We start from the raw sequence: 21378 nt of genomic DNA, 5'->3' as shown, positions 1-21378 counted from the left end.
GCTGGAGTTACCTCGCTCAGTATGCAAGTCTATTTTTAGAATGAGAATGTTTCTTCCTCATTACTCGCTACGACCCAAACAACTGCAATCCATATCCAGTATAATTTTTATCCAACTTTTGTACTTCATCTCACCAACTCTCAAAATGCTCAGCTTTCATTTTGTGGTAGATTTTCTCATTGGGAAAATGAGACATCAAAGAATTAAATACTGTGATTACACATCACTGAAGAATAACCAGCATCCCAGCCCTGCACCAGGAGTGGTTCAACAACATTTTCCAGAAGAGCGAGAAAACCAACCTTTTTCAACATCTTGTTCTGTTTGTGGAAAAATTCCACTTTGATATCACCGCATACCGGCAAAGGTTGAGGGAATTCAAAGTACATATACTTGTCTTCACGCCTTGAGGGTCCTGAAGGGGAGGTGAATATCTTTACCTTTAGCTGGTACACCACAAACTGAGGATCTGCACGGCAAAACAGAGTGTCACTTCGTAAGAAATGCCTTAAAGGGTCAAAAAGCACAATATTAGTATCAGAATCACAATTGTGAGCTACAATATCGTGAAAGTTAAATAAATATTAAAAGCTAAGCACCACAGGGCATCAAACTTTACTAGATGTTATTGTAAAAAACATTACAGATTTTTGTCCTTTGTTGCAATACTCTCAGGCAAACATAGGATTCCTAGAAAGTTTCATTTTAATATAATAAGAAATGACTATATGAAGTGACAGCTTTTTGAATTTTCCTTGCATATCATTTCTAGATTATATAGATGTAGCTGAGGGGTTTTATTCTCTCATCTCTTCTTCGCATTGGAATGGGCGGTAACGTCAGCACAAACTTATTTCTACTCTTACAGAAACAGAACTGTTACACAAACAAAAACAAGGAGAAAATTTAACATTAGTACACAAACCGACACACTATACAGACACAGACAGTAAGTCTGTCCTGTAAATCACCATCACCAACAAAGTGCCAGCCATTGTATAACTTTCCAAATTAAATCCACAGGGGTAACAGCTGAAGTTATGAGGGGTTTTTTGTGCAGCCTGAGCAGATTTGCTTTGGAAATTGCCAGACACCAGCAAAAGAGCCAGAAATATTAAATGAAACTTATTCGAAGAAGTCTTTCTGCATTTGCTCCCGACTTCTCTGTTGGTATCAGACGGAGACTAGACAAGACACACTGAGCCATATCCTGCCACAGAGTGCATAGCCACCCTGCAACCACCCCTGCAAGACCTGTGCAAGTCCCTGCTGAGCACATCCATGCTATCTTGCTGAACAGCCTGGCTATAAAACCACTACGCATCTCCCTCAAATCCTCAGAGCCGTGAAACCCCACCATCCCCTCATTTTGCCCAAGATGCACCACTCTGCTCGGTCAGTGGCTTTATAAAACAGACAGAAGATAACAAGAAAGTCACATAAAGTTATCATGTGTTGGTAAAATTACTGCCATCACAATAGATAACATGACTGAAAAAATAACACGACTAAAGAAATATCAGACCATTGGTTTCACATTCTGAGAAAAAATCACTGCAAGCTCCACAGAAACATAAAATATTGTAGTACACAAAGATGCCCAAGTAGATAGTTACTCTGTCCTTTCACACGCTTAGCAGATTTTTTGTTTACCCCAACATCCTACTGTGAAAACAGCATGCTAACAGCCTGGAATGGACAAACAAGCTAACACTCACGCGAGCAATTCATACTTGTAGCATGATTTCGCAAGGATAGCACAGCTTCACCAAAACATTAAATAAGTGGTAACTGCAGAAATCTGTAACCTCCACACCTCTACCCTAGAGGCAGAGGTCCCTTACTCCTCCTCCTGTAAATTCTGCTAGACCTACAAGTTGCTGGATTGTTTCTTATGCGCGTTACATGTTCAGGTACTGTCTCACAACAACATTAATAGTGCCATTTTAATCAAAGCCACAGGAGGCACTGGAATTAATTACACATTCCAGTAATCTCCATAGCAAAACCATTAGAAAGATTTTTTTCCACTAACAAAAAATGAACATGCAACGCTAGGCAGTTACTACCCTGTAATGCAGCCCACAGAAGGGCAGAAGTTAATTTGTATTTATGTTTCAAAGTTTCAAGGATTCTGCTGTTCCTTACTAACACACTGTGTATCAGCAAACCAGATTAATCCTTTACAGGTGTATTTTAATACTTTATAAACCTCTATACCAAGAAAAGTTTATTCCAGAACTAGCTATTTACCCAGATGAACCAATTTTTCTTTTAAAAACACCATGAGAAGAATGATGTTACTGCATCTGAAGCCAACATGCCATTAAGGAAATGTTTTTCAGCAAGTCATGTTTCCCAAGAGTTGCTATATTAAGAAAAAAAAGGCTTTTTATAAAAGTAAGGAGAAAATATCCAAATATATATATATATGGCATTACTTATCCTCAAACTGTTAGTGTTTCTCAATTTAAAACTGCAGTGAAACAACCATTATGAGTCCTTCACAGACCACAACTTAATACACCTGGGAGGATGCTAGTGGACAGACCACAGCAGATTTTCAACACAAAGTGTTTAAATACAACCTTCTCCTCCCTTGATCAAGATGTGCAGCTCTTCGTGTCACGTAACAGAATGGCAACCGTCACATAACCAAACCAAGTTCAAAGGCCGATGCATTTCCTTACGAGAGCTAACAGAGGTTAACGGGGTGCTGGGTACTTACTGCAAGTTCCGCCACTGAACATGGGAATTGTTTCAAACATCATCTTGTGAAACAGCAGTGCCACTGGTCTGTAATCCAGGTGATTCTTTAACAGGTAGCTATAGTAGTACACGTAGCGTCTCTGACTGGGAATTGTCACTCCCTAAACAGAGGGAAAACAAAAGTCAAAAACCATCAAGACCATCTATTAGCATCACTAACAGACCTCTGGTCCATTATATCAGAATAGAAGCAAAAGCAAATAAACCACGAATTAAAAAGTAGCTAGAGCACCTGGAATAAGCCATCATGATTTCTGCTGAGTATACCTCTGCAGCAGCTGTGCTGGAGACCAGCACACAAAGCATCTATGCTGGCTGTACCTAGAAAGCAGGGGAGTGCAGCACTGTTTTCTACACTTCAAAAAACCCTGTCATGCTGGTTTTTAGCACAGTCACTCATGACAACCCTCAGCAATTTCTTCACTGTGGACCATTCTGGGCACCTTCAGGACCAGCAAAGCCATGATCCATCTCCAAACCATTCCCAACGACAGCCTCTGTCCCTGTTCCCCTTTTCCCTAGACACGTGGTCACGCCTCTTGTACGAGTGTCCCGCAGAGCGTTCAAGAGGAAGCTGTTCGCACACAGTATTTAACACCAGGCAACTAATTACCGACCAGTTCCCAGAATGGAACAAGCAGGACAATGGTTTTCCAGTGACTTGAGTATGTATCTCCAAACATCTGTCTCAAGCAATGAGGCAAAGAATGCAGATTTTTCCATATCTTAAACACAAACACTTCAGAGACCCTGAGGGTCATGTAAAAGATGGTTTCATGCTCCTGCTTTTTTTTGGGGTGGGGAGTTCTGACATTAAGCAGGAGGCGCCTTGAACGTATGAATTTTTAAGCACCAATACAGGAATTGCATTTCGACAGCAGTTTAGGACAAAAGATTCTAGTTTTCCTTGCTAATATCACTGTATTCAATACTGATGCTGCTTTCTAGTACAAAATGCCTTTCTGAAATGTTTTCACAAATATTAGAATTGGAAAGTTTCATTAACATAGGCCCAAAAGCCCAAATTGTTACATGAAGGACTTCTCTGTCAAATTATAACTCTCAAATAAACACTTGCTTCAAGAACATATAACCAAAGAACACTTTTATTACTGATTTTAAATCAACTTAAACTTCAAGCAGGGGAAGAAGTTTTATAAGCTAGTATGTTCAAGTGAAAGTGATAAAGATGAAAACTAACTGAATTTCCAAGAAAACATAAGATACGGTTTATAACAAACCACACTATATACCTGCAACAGTATCAGTAAGTAAACTTTCATATTAAAACTGAAAGTGAAATTGCAATAAACTGGAGATAAGAAAAGGTTTTCATAGTCAAGTCTATGAGCATTTTGGTCACAAAACCTAGAACAAAGGATTTCTATAAATTGAGTTCTAATTATCTACTTCACCTTACAACAGCCATAAGCTAAGAGTGGCCAAAGTACCTTTAATTTAGTAAGCATCTATCCTGCACACATGAAAATACTCACCTCCTGCCATTATTTTAAAAAAAAGTTAATAATTTTATGTTCTTACCACTTCAGCTGTTTCTAAATTACACAAAAGACTTTTTTCAGCACTTTGTACAACAACCTTCCACACTGACAGTGTTTTTGGTTCAGGTGTCATCTCAGTATTACCCAACCCACTTCTGAAGGGAGCTTTGAAGTTTGCTTTCCTGGGATCCAAGCTTCACAGTTAAGACAAACCCAAGTCTCAGAGCAAACCATCAGTAACTTGCCAATGCTGCCAGCCAGAAGAAAGGCAGGTAAGGAAAATGCATCCTTCTCTACTTATAGCTTCTCCATCCCGTAAGGATGTGCCCCATGGAGAAACCTCAGCAAACCTTATTGGGACAACTGGGCCTGTGACCAGAATGAAGAGAACACAATTGCTTCTGCAGCTATATAAAGCGATCGCTGATCTCAAAGCAAAACCAGTTCTCAGCCAAGAGGGCAGTTCTGTCTCTCCAGACAGTGATTTTTACTCCCTAGAGACATAGCCTTTACCCCAAGATCCTAAGAGCCAGCCACACTAAAGCAGAACAGAAAGTTCTCAGTTTTCCAAAGGTCTGATTTCAAAGCAGAACACTTTCATAACAAACTAATCATCTGAGAGGTGCAATCGACCCCCACTTACTTTTAGTCAACAATAAAGAACAGGGAAGGAGTTTAAGTATTTTCTCCTCAAGAAGTCTGCATTTCCCACCTATCACCATCATCACTTTTTAAATGGACATTAGATAAGCTTCTCTATCCCCTATGCTAGAGTTTCACAGGGCACTGCAGAGCTGTGTAGGTATCACAGAAATTGTCAGGTGCTATTCCTGGTTCTCCTCTCAATGTAGCACAGGCAGTATTATGAAGAACAAACATTTTTGAAGTAATATCCCACATTCACTTTAATAATGTGCCCTACTGTGAGAGTAAAGCTGAAGCTGCAGCCTCAGAGTAGGCTTACAGCTTCAGGTTTAGCAGAAGTTGTCACCTGAGTATGGCAAACGTAACTGATCGGCTCTGACACAGCAGACATTGGATATCGAACCTCGTGAAAAAAGAGTCATTCTGAGACTTCCTTGCACAAAATAATTGAGTTCCCATTTCCTGTTCAGTTATACCCCTATTAGGAGCCTTTCCTAAAAACACGCCAGTAGGACAGTCTGAGAACACTCCTGAATGGATCATCTCCTGCTCAAGCACCCGAATAGTTGTTCCCAGCTGATACCTATCTGTTGAGGAAGCCATGCTTCCTTCCAAGTCTAATCCTCACCATAAAACCCTTTGCAGAATCATAGAATCATTAAGGTTTTAAAAGACCTCAAGGATCACCAAGTCTAACCATCAACCCAACACCACCTAACTCACTAAACTATGTCCTGAAGCACCATATCTACACATCTCTTGAACACCTCCAGGGATGGTGACTCCAGCACTTCCATGGGCAGCCTGTTCCAATGGCTGATCACTCTTTCAGTGAAGAAATTGTTTCTAACATCCAGCCTAAACCTCCCCTGGTGCAACTTGAGGCCATTTCCTCTTGTCCTATCACTTGTTACTTTAGAGAAGAGGCCACCACCCACCTCACTACACCCTCCTTTCAGGTAGTTGTAGAGAGTGATAAGGTCTCCTCTCAGCCTCCTCTTCTCTAGACTAAACAACCCCAGCTCCCTCAGCTGCTCCTCATAAGACCTGTGCTCCAGACCCTTCACCAGCTTTGTTGCCCTTCTCTGGACCTGCTCCAGCACCTCAATGTCCTTCTTGTGGTGAGGGGCCCAAAACTGAACACAGGATTCAAGGTGCAGCCTCACCAGTGCCGAGTACAAGGGCACAGTCACTTCAAGGCAGAAGCAGGAATAAAGACAGACCTCCAGCTGCAGGAAGGTGTCAGTCTATCATCACAGTACTATTTCAGCATACATCTTAAGGAAAAAAGAGGTGATAAGCTAATCATGTCAAACAGTGGAAACAGCAGCCCTTTTACAAGACTTTTTTGAGGTTTACTTCTCCCCCAGCTCTGAAAACAGTCTGGACAATTACAGTTCTTTATCCAATTTCAGAAAACAGTTTGTCTCCCTTGATTCAAAGAAAAAAGAACTCAGTCCTGTTCTACTACAGTGGTGGCGACTGACAGACAACCATTTAGCCAATACATTCTAATCTTCATCATTCCCTTTTTCTGAAAAAGCTCTCCCCAATATGATGAGTTACAGAAGAGGCCGCTTACAGAGAAAAAAACCAAAACAAAACAAAAACACAAACAGTTTTTGGTCAGAGGCAGACTATCTAGGAACTGTCAGCCCCATCTACAACAACTCTCACTCGATGTCGCAAAGGCCTCCGTCAAGCTGCTTCCCAGCAGGCGCTTGGGAAAAGCTTGCTACAGAAGTACTCGAGGTTGTTCTCTTGACCAATTAGTCATACTTCCTCTTGCAATCAGACTTACACTTCCTGCCGGCATGGACTAAACCCTCTTGAGAATCACTTTGCCATGCACATTAATGGCAACAGCGATTTTAGCTACACTACTCAGAGTAGCTCAAAGCACACGCCATGTGCTTGCTTTACATGGAGAAAAATTGGTAACTAAGCCAGTTTCTCTTCAGCATACATATGTTAGTCCAGCAAGAACAAAAAGAAAAGAAAAAAAAGAGGCATTTTCTTGTCCCTCAGTGCTAACAGCTCTTTTGATGCCTCATTCACTTTGAGTTCAGGAAGTCAGTTACATAAAGGTGTGGTGAAGTGTCAAATCAGAGAGCAGCACTTGACATATAACACTGAAATATGGGTCACAAGGGAAGAAAAAGCTCCCAGAACCTGCACTTGAATACTTGTTCATAAATACTACTTTAAGGATTATGTGAATCACATGCTGCCCACTGTCCACGGTAAAGATAACCATACTCAAGCAGAGCTGGGAAAAAAAAAAAGAAAAAAAAAAACGAAACAAAAACAAAAAAAAACCCACAACAAATCAACTCTTCCAGTAGAGACATCAAATCCAAAACCAAGTTGCTAGTTAGAGACAATATTTACAGTGAAGCTAAACAAGGCTCTCACTATTCCTGTTTACAAAGTTCTGCCTTACCTCAAACATACCAGAGGTACCACTGGGGTACTGATGATCACCTAACTGACCCTACACTCAACACACTCACGTGCAGAAACCCTAACTTCTTTTTACAAAACGGAAACTGAGGTACAACATGCTTCACCGTGTATTTGTTAAGTTTTGAAGTTTTAATTATATTTTATACATCTCTTTAGATAAATCTTTATCAGCAGGAGTAATCAACACTGTTTATTCATTGCACAGCTCATTCCTATTCACTATGATGCACACTTAGCAAACCTCACAAAGTTTCGATGGGAAACTTTGACACTCTCTCCGCTGTAGTACTACACAACTATCTTCTCAGCAGTATGTGGAATAACAGCTCCATCTTGTAAAGAGAGCAAACTAAGAATTTATTTGCTCCTTCCAATGAATTAACAGCCAAATTCTAAAGTTCCTCATGCGATACTTCTGCTCTCAAGAGCCTTCAAACATGAAGCTCTGCTTATTACAGGTCTGCATACTGTGAAATTAATACTCGATGCAAATATTACGGGAACACAGAGAACTCTGTACTTGAAAAGCTGAAACTAGCCTGCCAGGATGATCCCCCTGGGCTGCTCTACCAACATACAGAAGGAAACAATGGAAGATGAGCAGGGAAGCCTGCTGAAGTGACCTTGCAAGTCACACCTTACTGTATTTGGAGAAGATGTCAAATAAGGTTAGATTCCCATTAATGAGGCATAACCGTGCCAGAAAGGTCCAACATACAGTTGCTGCTACTTGTACAGTTACCCATTTGTACCACTGACATGGTCTTAACAGTTCTCTGAAATTAGATTCTCCCATTTTTCTTCAGAAGTCTGAGAAACTAAACAGCAGCACTTCATGAAGCCAACTCTGAGGCAGCCAATATCTGGGCTCAACTACCTTCTTATTGAAAAGGGGTATCCAACAACAGACTCCTCCAGCAGACTCTTCCACTAGGGCTATTCAACTGTAACACACACTGTAATGACTATGCATCTCCTAACACCACCACAGAAATTAAGAGAACCTGAGGAGATGAACAACTCATCCATTCAGGCAAATAAGCTAGAATAGTCCTCTATTTGGGCTGAAAACGCTGAACAAGACAGTTCCCGCATGAACCGGCCATTTGATGCAACATGCCACAGAATGCTATTTCAAAGGCTATTTAAAATACACTGTCCAGATCTTCCTGAACACGAGATGGGAAAAACAGACTTTTAGCGTTGTGACTAATGGCTACTGCTGCTTAGGAAAGCTTTTTCATCTAGAACTGCACTGATCCAATAATGTTAAAGCTAAATCAAACAACATATCACAACTTATGGAAAGTATTTCTTGAAGGCCTTGACTATTCAAATTGACCTCAAGCAGGAAAAGCACAAAGATGCAGACAGAAGAACAGAAAATAGCTCACCTTCTTGTCTCTGGTCCTTACTTCCCCATAGAAATCTAGGGCTTCTTGAGCCTTTAAAAACTTGCCTCGATGCAACAAATATGCACATATCATTACACCAGTTCGTCCCTTTCCAGCTTTACAGTGGATTGCTGCAACATGATTGTCATCTTCACTTAGCCATTGGTCAAGATCTTCACAAAAAGGTTTGATAAGCTCTAGCTGCGGTGGGTTATGGTCTTCAAAAGGGTACTGTGCAACTGCAATGAGAAGTCATTTATCAGAATCTCAAAAGGAAATTACAGCAAGCTCAACTAGACAGGTCAACTTTGTGACAAGCATGCAAGAAAACTAGCTTTCTAAATAAAACTCCCTGTCTTACATATAGATATGTAATTTTTTTATTCCAATATTATTCAGCAAAGTACTGCATATTAAATGCATTGCAAACATTTCTCTAGTAATACACAAGCAGGCATCCTGCCACATGAAGAGACAATTTCACACCACTACTGAAATGAGTGGCACAGACTCTGTATCTTAACATCACAGATTTTCTAGAATTTAATAGTGTGCTGGCACAAATAACAACCTTGTGAAAACCCATTACTCTAGCAATAATTAGACGACCTGCTGAGAGAAAGCAGAGCCAGACCTCTGTCACTGAACAGACAATAGGAATTTTGCTGAAAAATTTAGTGCAGTTGGGTCCACATTGGGAACAAATTCTCAGAATTTGCTCAAAGGAGTTTTAAAACAAAAACCTGCAAATTTCCATATTAAAAAACTGTAATCGAAAAAGAAATCTCATGTAAGGCACCTGCAATACTTATGGATTTTAAAGTCAAATGATTGAACAAAGTTGTCTTTCTTTCTTATATGGATATATACAAGCACAGAAGCACTTTTTCCATCTAGAGATGGAAAGAATTTCAAGCAAGCACGCAGGAAATGAAAGAAAACTCAAGAGAGAAAAAAAATAAGCAATATTCAGAGACAAGCAGCTCTAACACCTCAGATACGATGACAATGCCATGCTGACTGGCAGAATTACATGGGGCTGTACGAGTGTCATCAGAGGCACAGCACTTTTTATAAAGTGCACCCCAACTCTTTATCGACAGGCTTGGGATCTTATAACTACAACTCTTGTTCACTTGAAAATTCTCAGCTAGAAACACCATTTCCTTTTCTGATCTAAAAATGAATACATTTCATTTTTTGGCAAGTGTTCGTATTCGTTTCGTTAAGTACTACTCTCTTGTCACACATGCAAGGCTCTTTTGGATGAATCCCCAAGGACTTAAAGAGCAGAAGTGAGGGGTGAAGTTATGGAACTGATAAATTACTGCAGCAGAAGTCTGAAGCCTTTTAGAGGGATTCGCAAGGACAGTTTATTCCCTTGGAGTGCACGCCGCCCACTTAATCTCCCAGAACACCAGACAGGGAAGCCTGATGAAATGAATAATCTGTGCTAAAGCAGCACCAACGTCAACGAACACGAGCATGCACTAATCAATTCTTCAACCTGGAAGATCCAAAGACTGCCCAAATGATCATTTCATGTAAACTTAAGAGATGCCACTTTTTGCAACAGACACAAGTGAAAGGAAGAATTTATCTAGAGACCCCTAAGAAAAGAAGCTGTTAGGACATGCCGAGAATTTGTCCATACAACTTTGAGTCTATCTTAGCTACATCCAATAAGGTTCCCGTGAAAAGGAAAGACAAAGTAGTCCTGAAAGAACAGCCTGAAACAACTGCATGTTGAAGATGCTCTCCAAGATTTGGGATCAAAGGCAAACCTTGCGGTATTTTCTTTAAAGACAGAATGAGAAGCAGATGAAAAGGGTGCCCTGTGATAGTGCAGAAGGATTAAGAGTCAGACAACAGCCTTAGGAAACACTAAGCTGCACAATCTTGAGCAGGTCCTTGAAAGGGTGCAGGTCCTCCATGGATTTTGGTTCCTAACACTGGAGCACACAGCATGGAGAACAGTTCCAATTATTCTCTCCAAGCTCCTAGATGTTGCAAGAAAAATCCCATAGCACATAAAGGAGTGAAAAAAATAAAAAAGCAAGCCTCTCATAAAGCAGAAGACAATTTCCAGCACAGAAGTACTTCAGAAACTGCAAAAACCCTGGCAGAAACCTTACATCCAAAGAAGATGAAGAGCCTTCAACGTTTGTTTTTGAATTTGATGCAAGAAATTCAAGTTGAATAATGAACTACTATGGTGTTTCATGCCAAATGTACAAATGAGAAGTTCCCTTGGAAATTAATTCACTTCAGAAGATTTTAGAGTAGAACTGTTGATCCTCTGTTAAGGGAAGTCCTGAGACACCAATTTCGTTCTCTAAGGTAACTAATTTCAGGATGAAAAGAAAAAAATGCAACATGTAGCTCCTTCGAACAGCACTTCTGCAGAGGAGCTGTGAAAGGTGTTGTCACAAACAGTTTGGCCTGGGATTGACAGTGAAGGGATCTGAGCACTCCCATAATAAAAAGAATAAAGTGAACATATGTTCTGGACATATTAGAAGCACATCAATTTCTCCTCTTACCCAATGCAAAGTATGGCTCAAGCAGATCTTAAAATACCTTTTTTCTGGTTTGTATGTATTGAGTGAGGTTTCAGGACACTGTCATTCAACATCGTAAGAGCAAATTAGAAGCGAAGATGACTTCAACATGAGAATTTCAGTCCTTCTGTATTCAGACATTAAAAGAGCCAACTACATTTTGGTCATGTCCTAAACACCCTCTTTACAGATAGAAGGATGGTTAATAATAATAAAGTTGAGCCCTTGCTATGACGTAGTACTAGCCAGTAAGGCCAAAATCTATTCATTTCCTGCAATTACGTACACACAAGTACTCTTTATCTATCCAACCATTCTGAAGCACTGCATGAAGAGGACTACAAGCTCTGCTACTGTGCACAGAGATGCTCCTCTAGAAAAAGAATAAAGTTAAGTCTATATTTAATTTATTACCTGGGGACTTAATACGGACAAAACAGGTACAACAGTTTCCACTCACCAAGGGTCTGATCAAAAGGAGCCCCTAAAAGTTTCCCCACGGGTTCTGGTAGCTCTGCAAAGTGTCTAAGAACCAACTCATTTCAAAGAGGCCTCACATGGGAGTTCTCTCTCTTTTTTTTTTCTTTTTTTTTTTTTTTTAAGCAAACTGAAGGTTTGTTCCAGATCTTCAATGACACTTGAATGACAGTGGCTTAATTGTTTTCCGTTTTTATTCTGAGCTATGCTTCTGCACAAAAACCAGACTTCTCTAAGATTCACATCTAAATTTTACAGTAAGTTTGCACACTGCATTGAACAGAAATTTCCATATAAGCCAGTCTGCAAAAAATTTTTGCAACGGTAGACTTCTGATTGCCTTATTAGATCTTGATCTAGTTAAACTGTCAACAACATACTTTTTTGAAAGCATCAAGAATACAGCAAGTTTCTCCAATGACTCAAAGCAATCTGACATAATTCCTTGTGCCCAAATCTACACTATTATTCATCAGCTCCTCCTTTATACCTTCATTCAGAAACACTGAACTTTAAAGAGGAGAACACACAGTAGACAGTAAAAACATACCTCTGCAGTTAAATTTGGCGGTGTCATAATGTCTTTCAGCACATCTGAAAATGAAAAATAGACAAGAGTTCAAGACAAGTCTCTGAGGCACTACCAACATCTGTCACACCTTGGAACGTACAGATCAACATATGGGAAAATTTTGTATACTCATCACCTTTATGATTCAAAACTATAGCTGGAGGTTACATACAGAAAAACTGCTTTGCTGCAGATGTATAAAGTTGCTTTCTAAAATATCAATTATTTTACTGAAAACCAATTACCTACCCCAAGGTAATTATAGTCTACCAGTATGTTTTAGTCTGTGTAACTCTCAATGGAGACATTCTTATAAGTAATGCAATTTGCTATTACATTTTAGCACTCTAGTTAATAACAGCTCCAGCCGCTTGAGCAGCTTTATGCTCTCACAGAAGCACAGGAAGAGTAGACGGTTACAGCCTTCATCCAGCTGACTCTGAACACAACACACATGTCAAGATGCCTCATGACAACAGGGGTGCCAGGGGTGATGGGGATCACAAGGACATTTCAAGGACCCTCATCTAGAGCAACCTAAGCAAGCATCATTCTTCTTCCACTTACAGGACCACAACAGGACCACCAGAGACAACTGAAAGCACCACTGAGTAGTATAATGGAGATCACTTGTGTCAAGCAGAGATTGGTGATACCACTCTCTGACTTGGCATTTGTTCTTGAAAGTAGGTGAACTCAAAAAAACCCAAAAGGCCAGCCAGCCAGTTTTCCCCTCACAGACCCTGGGAAATGGCATATTTCTGAAGACTCTGGAGTTGCATCAATGTCTTTCTCAACACTCCGTACGAGATCCACTCCAGCTAGCTAGCAGCGGAGCAAACCGCACCATACTAGTCTCGCAGGATGACCTGCCTAAGAAGACCGGATCATCATCAGTAACCGGATATAAATAAATAAATAAATAAACCGGATAAACAATATAAACAACGAGATCCACTCCAGCTAGCTAGCAGCGGAGCAAACCGCACCATACTAGTCTCGCAGGATGACCTGCGTAACCGGATATAAACAATCCAATCAGCAGGGCTCTAATCCAGCCCAAATGGCATTCTGTAAGGGAACAAGCTAGATCAGATGTCAGGAGGAAGGGGAAAGAAGGGAGGAAGTGGATGCCCTCCATAATTTTCCCAGCAGTTGCTTTCTGCAGGAAAAATGATGGGCTCCTACACAATGCATGTGAAAATGTGTTTCAGAAAGGAAAACGAGAACAATCCTGCCTTCAAACAACAGGACTCCAAGCTGAAGCACAGTGACTGGGAGTCATTTCAGTAGACAAAACACATCTAGATCTTCCGTTCTGATTGTAACCTGTACTCCTCATAGGGTTCACATACTCGCACCAGTTCCAGGACTGGTATGAACTTATCTTGCCTTAATAGGTATGTTATGACTGCAGCCTTTGGAGTCACATGGAGCTGACTTGACACTTCCAGACACGCAAACTTTTAGGCTCCTACTTGTACGACTGTTGTACATAACTGGAGTCTCACAGGTGCTGCATTGAGCTTTGTCCATAAGACTCCCGCACCAGGGACAGAGGCAGGTCTGCTGGGGTTGCACATGCACTCAGTGCTTCCCTTTCTCTGAATTCCAGAGCTTTCTCTACTCTAGCCTCTGCTGAGGAAAGGTCTGGCAGTTTTTACAGCTCTGATCACACTGCTGACACTTTATCTGGATCAGAAGCAATACAGCACAGGTTAAGCTGGTAGATGGGGCTCAAAAAAAACCCATTATCTGCACTCAAGCCTTTGACAAGAAACTTTAGACACAGTATGTACACCCAAGATGGAGGCGCCACGTCTGGAGCAGCCATCAGCAAAGCCTGTTCCAAGCTAGTCAGCATCTGAACTTTGGAAGTTGAGCCTGCTAGGAAGCACAGCAGTTAACACAAAGCATCTTATCCAAGAAAGTTTCCTTCTTCCTTTCAAAGAAACACCCAGTTCAAAGAGATAGTAAGAGATGAAAGTCTTCAAACCTAAAAAAAAAATCCACATACGGGCAAAAAAGCCTCCAAATTTTGAAGTTTGAGAGAGCATCAAGTAGAATACCTTAAGGGATAAAAAATAGTTTTGTTGATACCAAGGATAGAAACTGAGCATAAAACATAGCCATGTCACTCTTTATGCCCTCTTATGGGAGCTGTACACCACCCACAGCTATACAAAACGTAGCCCCACTTCATTACACAAAACACGTGTATCTGCAGCAGAGATCCCATTAACACAGACTTTGGAGGATGCTTCTGTCACTTAGCACTTCAAATGCATTTTTTTACAGAACTATTAGACCTGTAATACAGCCAGCTCTCCAGAAGAAATCTAAATATTATTTTTTTATTTTGAGGATGGGGAGTTGGTTGCTGTGGTTCTTGTAATCCTCCTTACGATCAAAGCCAGTTTAATGCAACCTAGACCCTAAGTGCTGCCAGCCAGGCACCTTTCTGACCATAACCATGATCCTACTATATGACTACAGGCTACCGAAAAGATGGTAGCCTATGCCACAGCCCAACCCTACGTACAGAGAGATACGGAAAGCTTGCATAGAAAATACACATTGGTCATTACAGCTCCTTAACTATCTGCCTGTAGGACAGTTAAAAGAAATATACTGGAGAAGATGGAGATTATTACAACAGGGGAGGTAACAATTTGGCAATATGTGAAGTTAGGAGACGGAAGTGAAATAACATGTTAAAATAAAGAAGAATACTGAAGAAGTAGAACAGCGTTAAAGGAACACATGAGAAAACCAACACAAACAAGAAGCAAAATTAAACTGATTGCTCAAACATTCATTGTGATGTTAAAAGCCAAGATGTGAGGACTGAGGCGTGACATTGTTTAAACATCAGTTAAAAAATTCTCTAAATCCTTCTAAATAAAACTGCTCAATACACACATTATCAAATTCATATAACAGCTACCTTAAGGGAACTCAAACCCCATGACAGTGTTTGAAATAATTCTGAATATAATCACATAACTCCTCTGAACTCCCACGTCCTACTTTTAAACACAGACAATAGGTTGATTTACAAATTATCAGCTTAATCTAAAGAGATACTGTTCTCTGAAATACCTGAAGGCTGCCATTTCTTCCCATCTCATGGCTGGCCAAACATTGCAACAATTCACCTAATGGTGTTTATGTACGTAAAGTGCATATAAATTTTGCCTGCATAAAGAGATAACCTGGTGTCTCTAGCCAGAGCTATACAGTTTAAAAGCTATGCTTTCCAAGCTGTGCAGTCATCACTTGAATCTTCATTTGCAACTGATCCATATTTTAGGGAGGAAGAAAACCCATGCACTTTAAAAGGATGCTTTCTCCTTCAAAAGTTGGCATTTGAGGGTAAATACAGTCATTTTAGGAAGTTTTACTTGCAATTGTTTCAAAGTCAGCAAGAAGAAAGGAATGGGGGGTGGGGGGGTGGTTCTTGCGCCAAGAAATGAAAAGCTAAAACTTTTATATGAAGAACTTGGAAGACAAAAACTCCTGGCACACCTGGACAAGTTCACTGCACAGCTGAAAATACACATATTGGCAAGGTAAACATCAAAAGCAGTTGTCCCATCACAGCTCTTCTTACTTAAAAACTTTACAGTTGTTCCTGTGTACGGTTAGCGGATGGGTTTTTGCTTTCTTCTAAAATAAAATGAGGTTGCTAGCAGCCAGCAAAGTGGAAACTTTTTGAGCACCGCCTCCCCAAGGAGCTACTTGCTAAGATGCACAAAAGTCTTGCTGAACTTTTATTTTTTGACCAAGCCTAGAAGTTAACACACAACAACCTATTGTTTTCACCCATCACCTCTCAAGCCAATTCAAAACAACCATCTTAGTATCAGACAGCAAACCCTGATCTTGTAAGTCAGAAGAGCCACACTTCACAGAAGCTGACAGCTGAACTCAGCCCCAAGAAGCAGGAGGAAATTAAGCTGTATCTGTCCTCTTCTGCTTTGCTCCCCAGACCAAGCAGAAGCTGTCAGGAGACTTCGGTGGGGGGGTTCTAATAAAACCAGAGTGTAGTCAGATTTTACATGATACAGGATCTCTAGTGCTGAGCTCCAGAAGACTTCAAAGGAAGATATCCATGAAGTTACCTCTTCAGAGAGCTGCACCTACCCACAAAAGGAGCTAACGGCTATTCTAGGAAGCCCTGTCCTTTCCATCAAAAGAGCATTTATCAAAAGGCTAACATTCTGGAGAACTTCTAAGCTGGAAAAAATAATATAGTTACTGAACTGTTCGAAAGGTGTCCAAGAAGTTTATTTTAATGCATATTTTATTTACACATCTTTTCCTGTCCCATCCTACCCGAGGCTTTACAGACAACTTCAATAACCAGTATACAATTCCTCAGCTTCTAGTACCACTTTGCCCCAACACGAGGAAACAGTTGCTCAATGCATAATGCTTCATCTAATTTAGAAGCACATTTAAATACTTATTTTTAATGACTGACAGATTACAATGTAATGCATTGTCTGGATTTCCATGCTACAATAATTTTTTCCATTAATTGCAGATATTTAGAAACATATTAATTTTAAAAAAATAAAGCCTAAAGAACTCAGAGAATCAGTAAATCTTCAACTTAGATTTCTGGGAAAAAATGAGGGGTAGGAAAACCACGACCTACTTTTCAACATCAGCTGACACCACCAAATCATTTATACAAATGAAGTTAGCCTAAGCTAAGATATAAAGATGGTCAAGAAACAACAACAACAACAAAAAAAAATCCCTTCTGTAACAAGAACAGCTTTCTGCATAACTAAATTTTCAGAGGAAAACATTACACTTAAAGTGAGAAACCATCACATCACCAACTGCTGCAATTGCTTTTTCAAAGTAAGAAACAGGGACAGTCAGGAAGAGTGAGGAAGCAAACAGAACCTGGGTACCAATACAGTTCGATTAAAAAAAAAAAACAAAAACAAACCCACAGGAAAATATTAATTTGGCAATTTCTTCATTGCGGACATTAATACATTAACAGAAAGCCTACTGTGAATTACTTTTCACTTTTTAATCACATGGTACAAGCTCCAGATGGGCTAGATGCCAAGTCATTTAAAAGCGTTCAAGTAATATGAATACACACTAGCATTTCATTTAACCTCACTCAGCTCCACTAAACGAAGTAACAGTGCTCTCAATCAGGCTTAATTGTTTTAAGAAATGCGCAAAACATCTCCAGCTCTGCTTCATTACAGCAACAAGCCACTTTCACTTGTAAGCTATTTTTAGAACTTATTATTTTGGAAAAACACATCTACAAGAGCATACTTACAGATTGTATATCTTGTAATGGTTTTTATGCTTTGAATCCAAAAACCTTAGAAGAAAAAAAAAAAAGAGGCATGCATTAATATACATTGCAATAATGTTGACCTTAATTTGCAGCATTGTTAAAGCCCCAACCAGCATGTGCAGTTCTGCCTGCATTGCAAGTCCCAGCTGGCCCTGCAGTGGCCCAAAGTCAAGAAGGCAGCATGTTGCAAACCTCACTCACACCAATAATCCCATAATATGAACAAGACTACTTATGCAACTGAGGAGACCAAGATCTGACCTGCAACTGAAATACTTGTTGTATGGACCCATCTGAGCTGATTTCTAAGATACCCGTACATCAAGATATTAAGCTGAGGAAGGGTCCTTTATTTTTAAAGCAGAGAGTATTGATTATACACAAGTGTAAACACTTACTTCCAATTTAATCATCTATGCAAAATATTTTGCCACAGGGGTATTTCCAATGAAAAAAAAGCAGTTAAAGTAATTTTCATACTCTAGTTAGAACAGCAAGAATTTAACACCAGGTTTTTAAAATGGCCATTATTTGCCACTGAAGTCTGAGGACAGTGCTCAATGATATTCTGGGCTCAGAAAGGAGAAGGAAGATCACTGTACTTTTTCACACTCGTTCATTTTCATGCTCACTTTGGAACAAAAACTTCCCATACAAGCCCCAGAGAGCCAAACTGCAAATATGATTCATCAAAATTACCGTGATTATATATGATGCGTCACCTGGCAATGTTCAAGAAGAAATAACATACAAATGTTTACACTTAACATCATCAACAGCGTGTATCTGCACATCAGCCAGAAGGAATTTAATTAGCCATGACAGAACACGCTGTTCAAATTGAAAAGAAACACTAGCTGCTAAAATCCTGGAAAGCTCAAGCAAAAACAAGCTCTGGTTATCAGTCATAATATTCCAGAAGAACCTAGAAGAACTCTGTGGTTAAACCAATGTGTTAAAATAAGAACAGATGTGAACGCTCCTCGCGCAACACTGAGGATGGGACTCCGACTTTGTCAGCACAAATATTTCACGACTCCCACTGGTGTCCCTGTTGGCAGACTTTGAGAGATTAAGGAAGATGGTGGACATGGTGATTTGTTTCGGGAGATGCCCTCCCTTGTTAAAAACACACAGGAGAGCAAGGAGAGCTGACTTTGCTTTTGCCAGTAGTACCTACAAAGCTGAGTTATCAGCTTTCAAGCAAGTATTTTTCTAAGGACAAAATTCCATCCAAAACCCCCCAAAGTATCAGTCATGGGAGACAGCCAGCAGTCCAGGCCGTTCTTCTTGTACCACATCAGCATTCAATTTGTCAGGATACTGACTTTCCAGAAAAAAAAAAAAAAAAAGCTCATTGGTGTATCCTGTCTCCATTCCAATTGCTCCAGAGCTCAAACATTGAATTTGTGCATAAAAAGCTCTTTGAAAAAAAAAATTCCACAATAAAAAGGAGGAGATGAGGACCTGCTGACTGCTATGTGCAGAATGCTGCATGATCACGTTTGGTGCATCATTCTAGTCTAAAAATAAGGGCCGAACATACACAAAACTGCTTTAGCATACAGTTTCCTACAGCCACTTAACTTACATCTCTCCATATCTTAATTTGACTGATTACACTTTTAGGTGATCATTATTCCTTTTGACTAAGTTCCCAAAGTCTAACTTACACATATCTAGACGCTTAACCAATAAAATATATTTTCCTTCATACAGACGCAACTGAAATCAATGCTGTGAATGGAAGAGGGCCTTCAAAGATTACTGCTTATTATTATTTGTTTGGATTATTCCCATGCCATTTATTCCAAGCCCAGCCTTTGCCCCATCCTACAATTTCCGAAGGTGGAGTCTATCAGGGACCATATATTTCATATAGCAGATGCAATACCCAAATCAGCTTCATGAAATGTGCAAGCTGTGTGCATAACTTCATACCACTGTTAACAATTCTAGCAGATATCTACACGCTCTGCAAATGTATTTACAGAATGCTATACTGAACCTCACTGACAGAACCAGCTCCAGAAAAGCGACTTTTCACTATGTGTGACAGAACAAGGTGGCTGCTGCAAGCCTGCTCAAATCCAGCCTCTGACATTCTCAGTACTATTTGTGGATAGCGAGCTTCGTCACAACGGTCAAACACGTAAAAATGAAACCCCCTCCAACTCATCTGAAGCTAAGTGCAGCTGCGCAGGTAAGCCACTGCCTCCAGATGAGTGATTCTCAGTTGAGGGTTACGATTCCTCCCAGTATGGGAACCCAGGAGGTGCCTCAACTCATTTCTGTACAAACCTGGATGCAAACAATTACCAGTGAAATTCAAGCAGTGATAATTCTGCCTGCCAACCATTATGAGAGACTTTCTGTGGCATCTCAAACCTGGGAGCAGCACCTTCTCGCCCAAGTACACCCACTTCTAACATCACTGCATAACAATGTCCCTTCCTGCATCATTGTCCCAGCCCCAAACATCAAGTCTCTTCGATGCTCTCATAAGCATCATGCTTGACTTAAAAAAAGAAATCAGAACTTCAAATCCTAAAACACTAACATTTGGCAGGTTCTACCAAGTATTTAGTTTTTAATGGAACTTCTCACACCACACTCTCCAGGTAGGGTGTTGACTAAACAAATTACAATTATGCTCCTAAAACACTGACTACACCTTTCACTGTTGTATCGAGCAGTTCAGAGTAGATGACTTGATGTTAAAAATGTCAAACTGTAGGTATTTCTACTACATATACATATAAAACACCACCAGCAATAATAAATTTTAACTGATTTTTCTCCCCATCCACAATTATTGAACACAACCAGACATCAAAGCCTTTATCTAAAGTAAACTATATTTACTACTTAATCAAAATTAACTCATCAAGCGCTTCATTTATCAATTGTAGAAAGGATACGGGCAAATTATTCTGAAATGCCACCAGCTATCTCAGGAAAGTCTCGACACAGTGAGCAGAGGCACAGACTGACATCTTTCTAAAAGCAAAAAACCTCCTTTTACTCCAGCACCATTTACTAAAATCAATTTTTCACACTGAAAATTAGATTACATGCATTTGAGATCAAGCCAGAACAGCAACTTGGCCTAAAATTCTCAAGAACATCATTTTTATTGTTTCCAATATTTTTCAGGAAAGCTAATAAGGCAACATCTATGAGATGCAAAAATCTTGCCATTTCTACGAGTCAGAACACACATCCTTAGTACAACATAAATGAGTGCAGGAACGGATACTTAAGATTTCCAAGAATAACTTAAGGAAAATAAAAATAAAGCCTTACCTTACTACATCATCAATGTTGTTGCGGTATACTCCTTCAAGCCTCTCTGCAGGAAAACCCATAGCAATTATGTTTGGATAAATATCTGAACAAGCAAGTTATGGAAACATTTGTAAAGCATGTGAAATTTCTACAATAGCATTAAATGGGCATTAAATCAAACATTTAACTGTCTCAAAGTCAGAGCATCAAGTCCCACAAGCAAACAATTCAGCTTTCTATATGCAGTAATAAGGGATCTTTTCCCAAAAAAAGCTGAGAAAAAGGTTGGAGGGGTGGGAATCAGGAGGGAAACTTGAAAACATGGTATTTAGATCACAGTCACTATATAACAGAAACCTCCTTACAA

General features: G+C 39.9%; 1 protein-coding gene across 1 annotated transcript in view; it reads right to left on the bottom strand.

The window, feature by feature from the left end:
- The window catches only part of PTEN (phosphatase and tensin homolog), a 31622-nt gene extending 10514 nt beyond the window's left edge, over window positions 1-21108 (bottom strand). Inside the window, exons 1-6 of the mRNA XM_010076468.1 lie at window positions 21030-21108; window positions 17703-17747; window positions 12365-12408; window positions 8777-9015; window positions 2729-2870; window positions 303-469 (exon numbers count right to left, since the gene is read on the bottom strand). Coding sequence (XP_010074770.1) covers window positions 303-469; window positions 2729-2870; window positions 8777-9015; window positions 12365-12408; window positions 17703-17747; window positions 21030-21091 — 699 coding nt within the window. The 5' untranslated portion in view covers window positions 21092-21108. The remainder of the gene's footprint in view (window positions 1-302; window positions 470-2728; window positions 2871-8776; window positions 9016-12364; window positions 12409-17702; window positions 17748-21029) is intronic.
- Between the last annotated feature and the right edge of the window lie 270 nt (window positions 21109-21378).

This window comes from Pterocles gutturalis, unplaced genomic scaffold (assembly GCF_000699245.1).
Source record: "Pterocles gutturalis isolate BGI_N339 unplaced genomic scaffold, ASM69924v1 scaffold32668, whole genome shotgun sequence".
Taxonomy (NCBI): Eukaryota; Metazoa; Chordata; class Aves; order Pterocliformes; family Pteroclidae; genus Pterocles; species Pterocles gutturalis.
The sequence above is the reverse complement of the archived record's forward strand: the minus strand, read 5'-3'. Positions and strand labels throughout refer to the sequence as shown.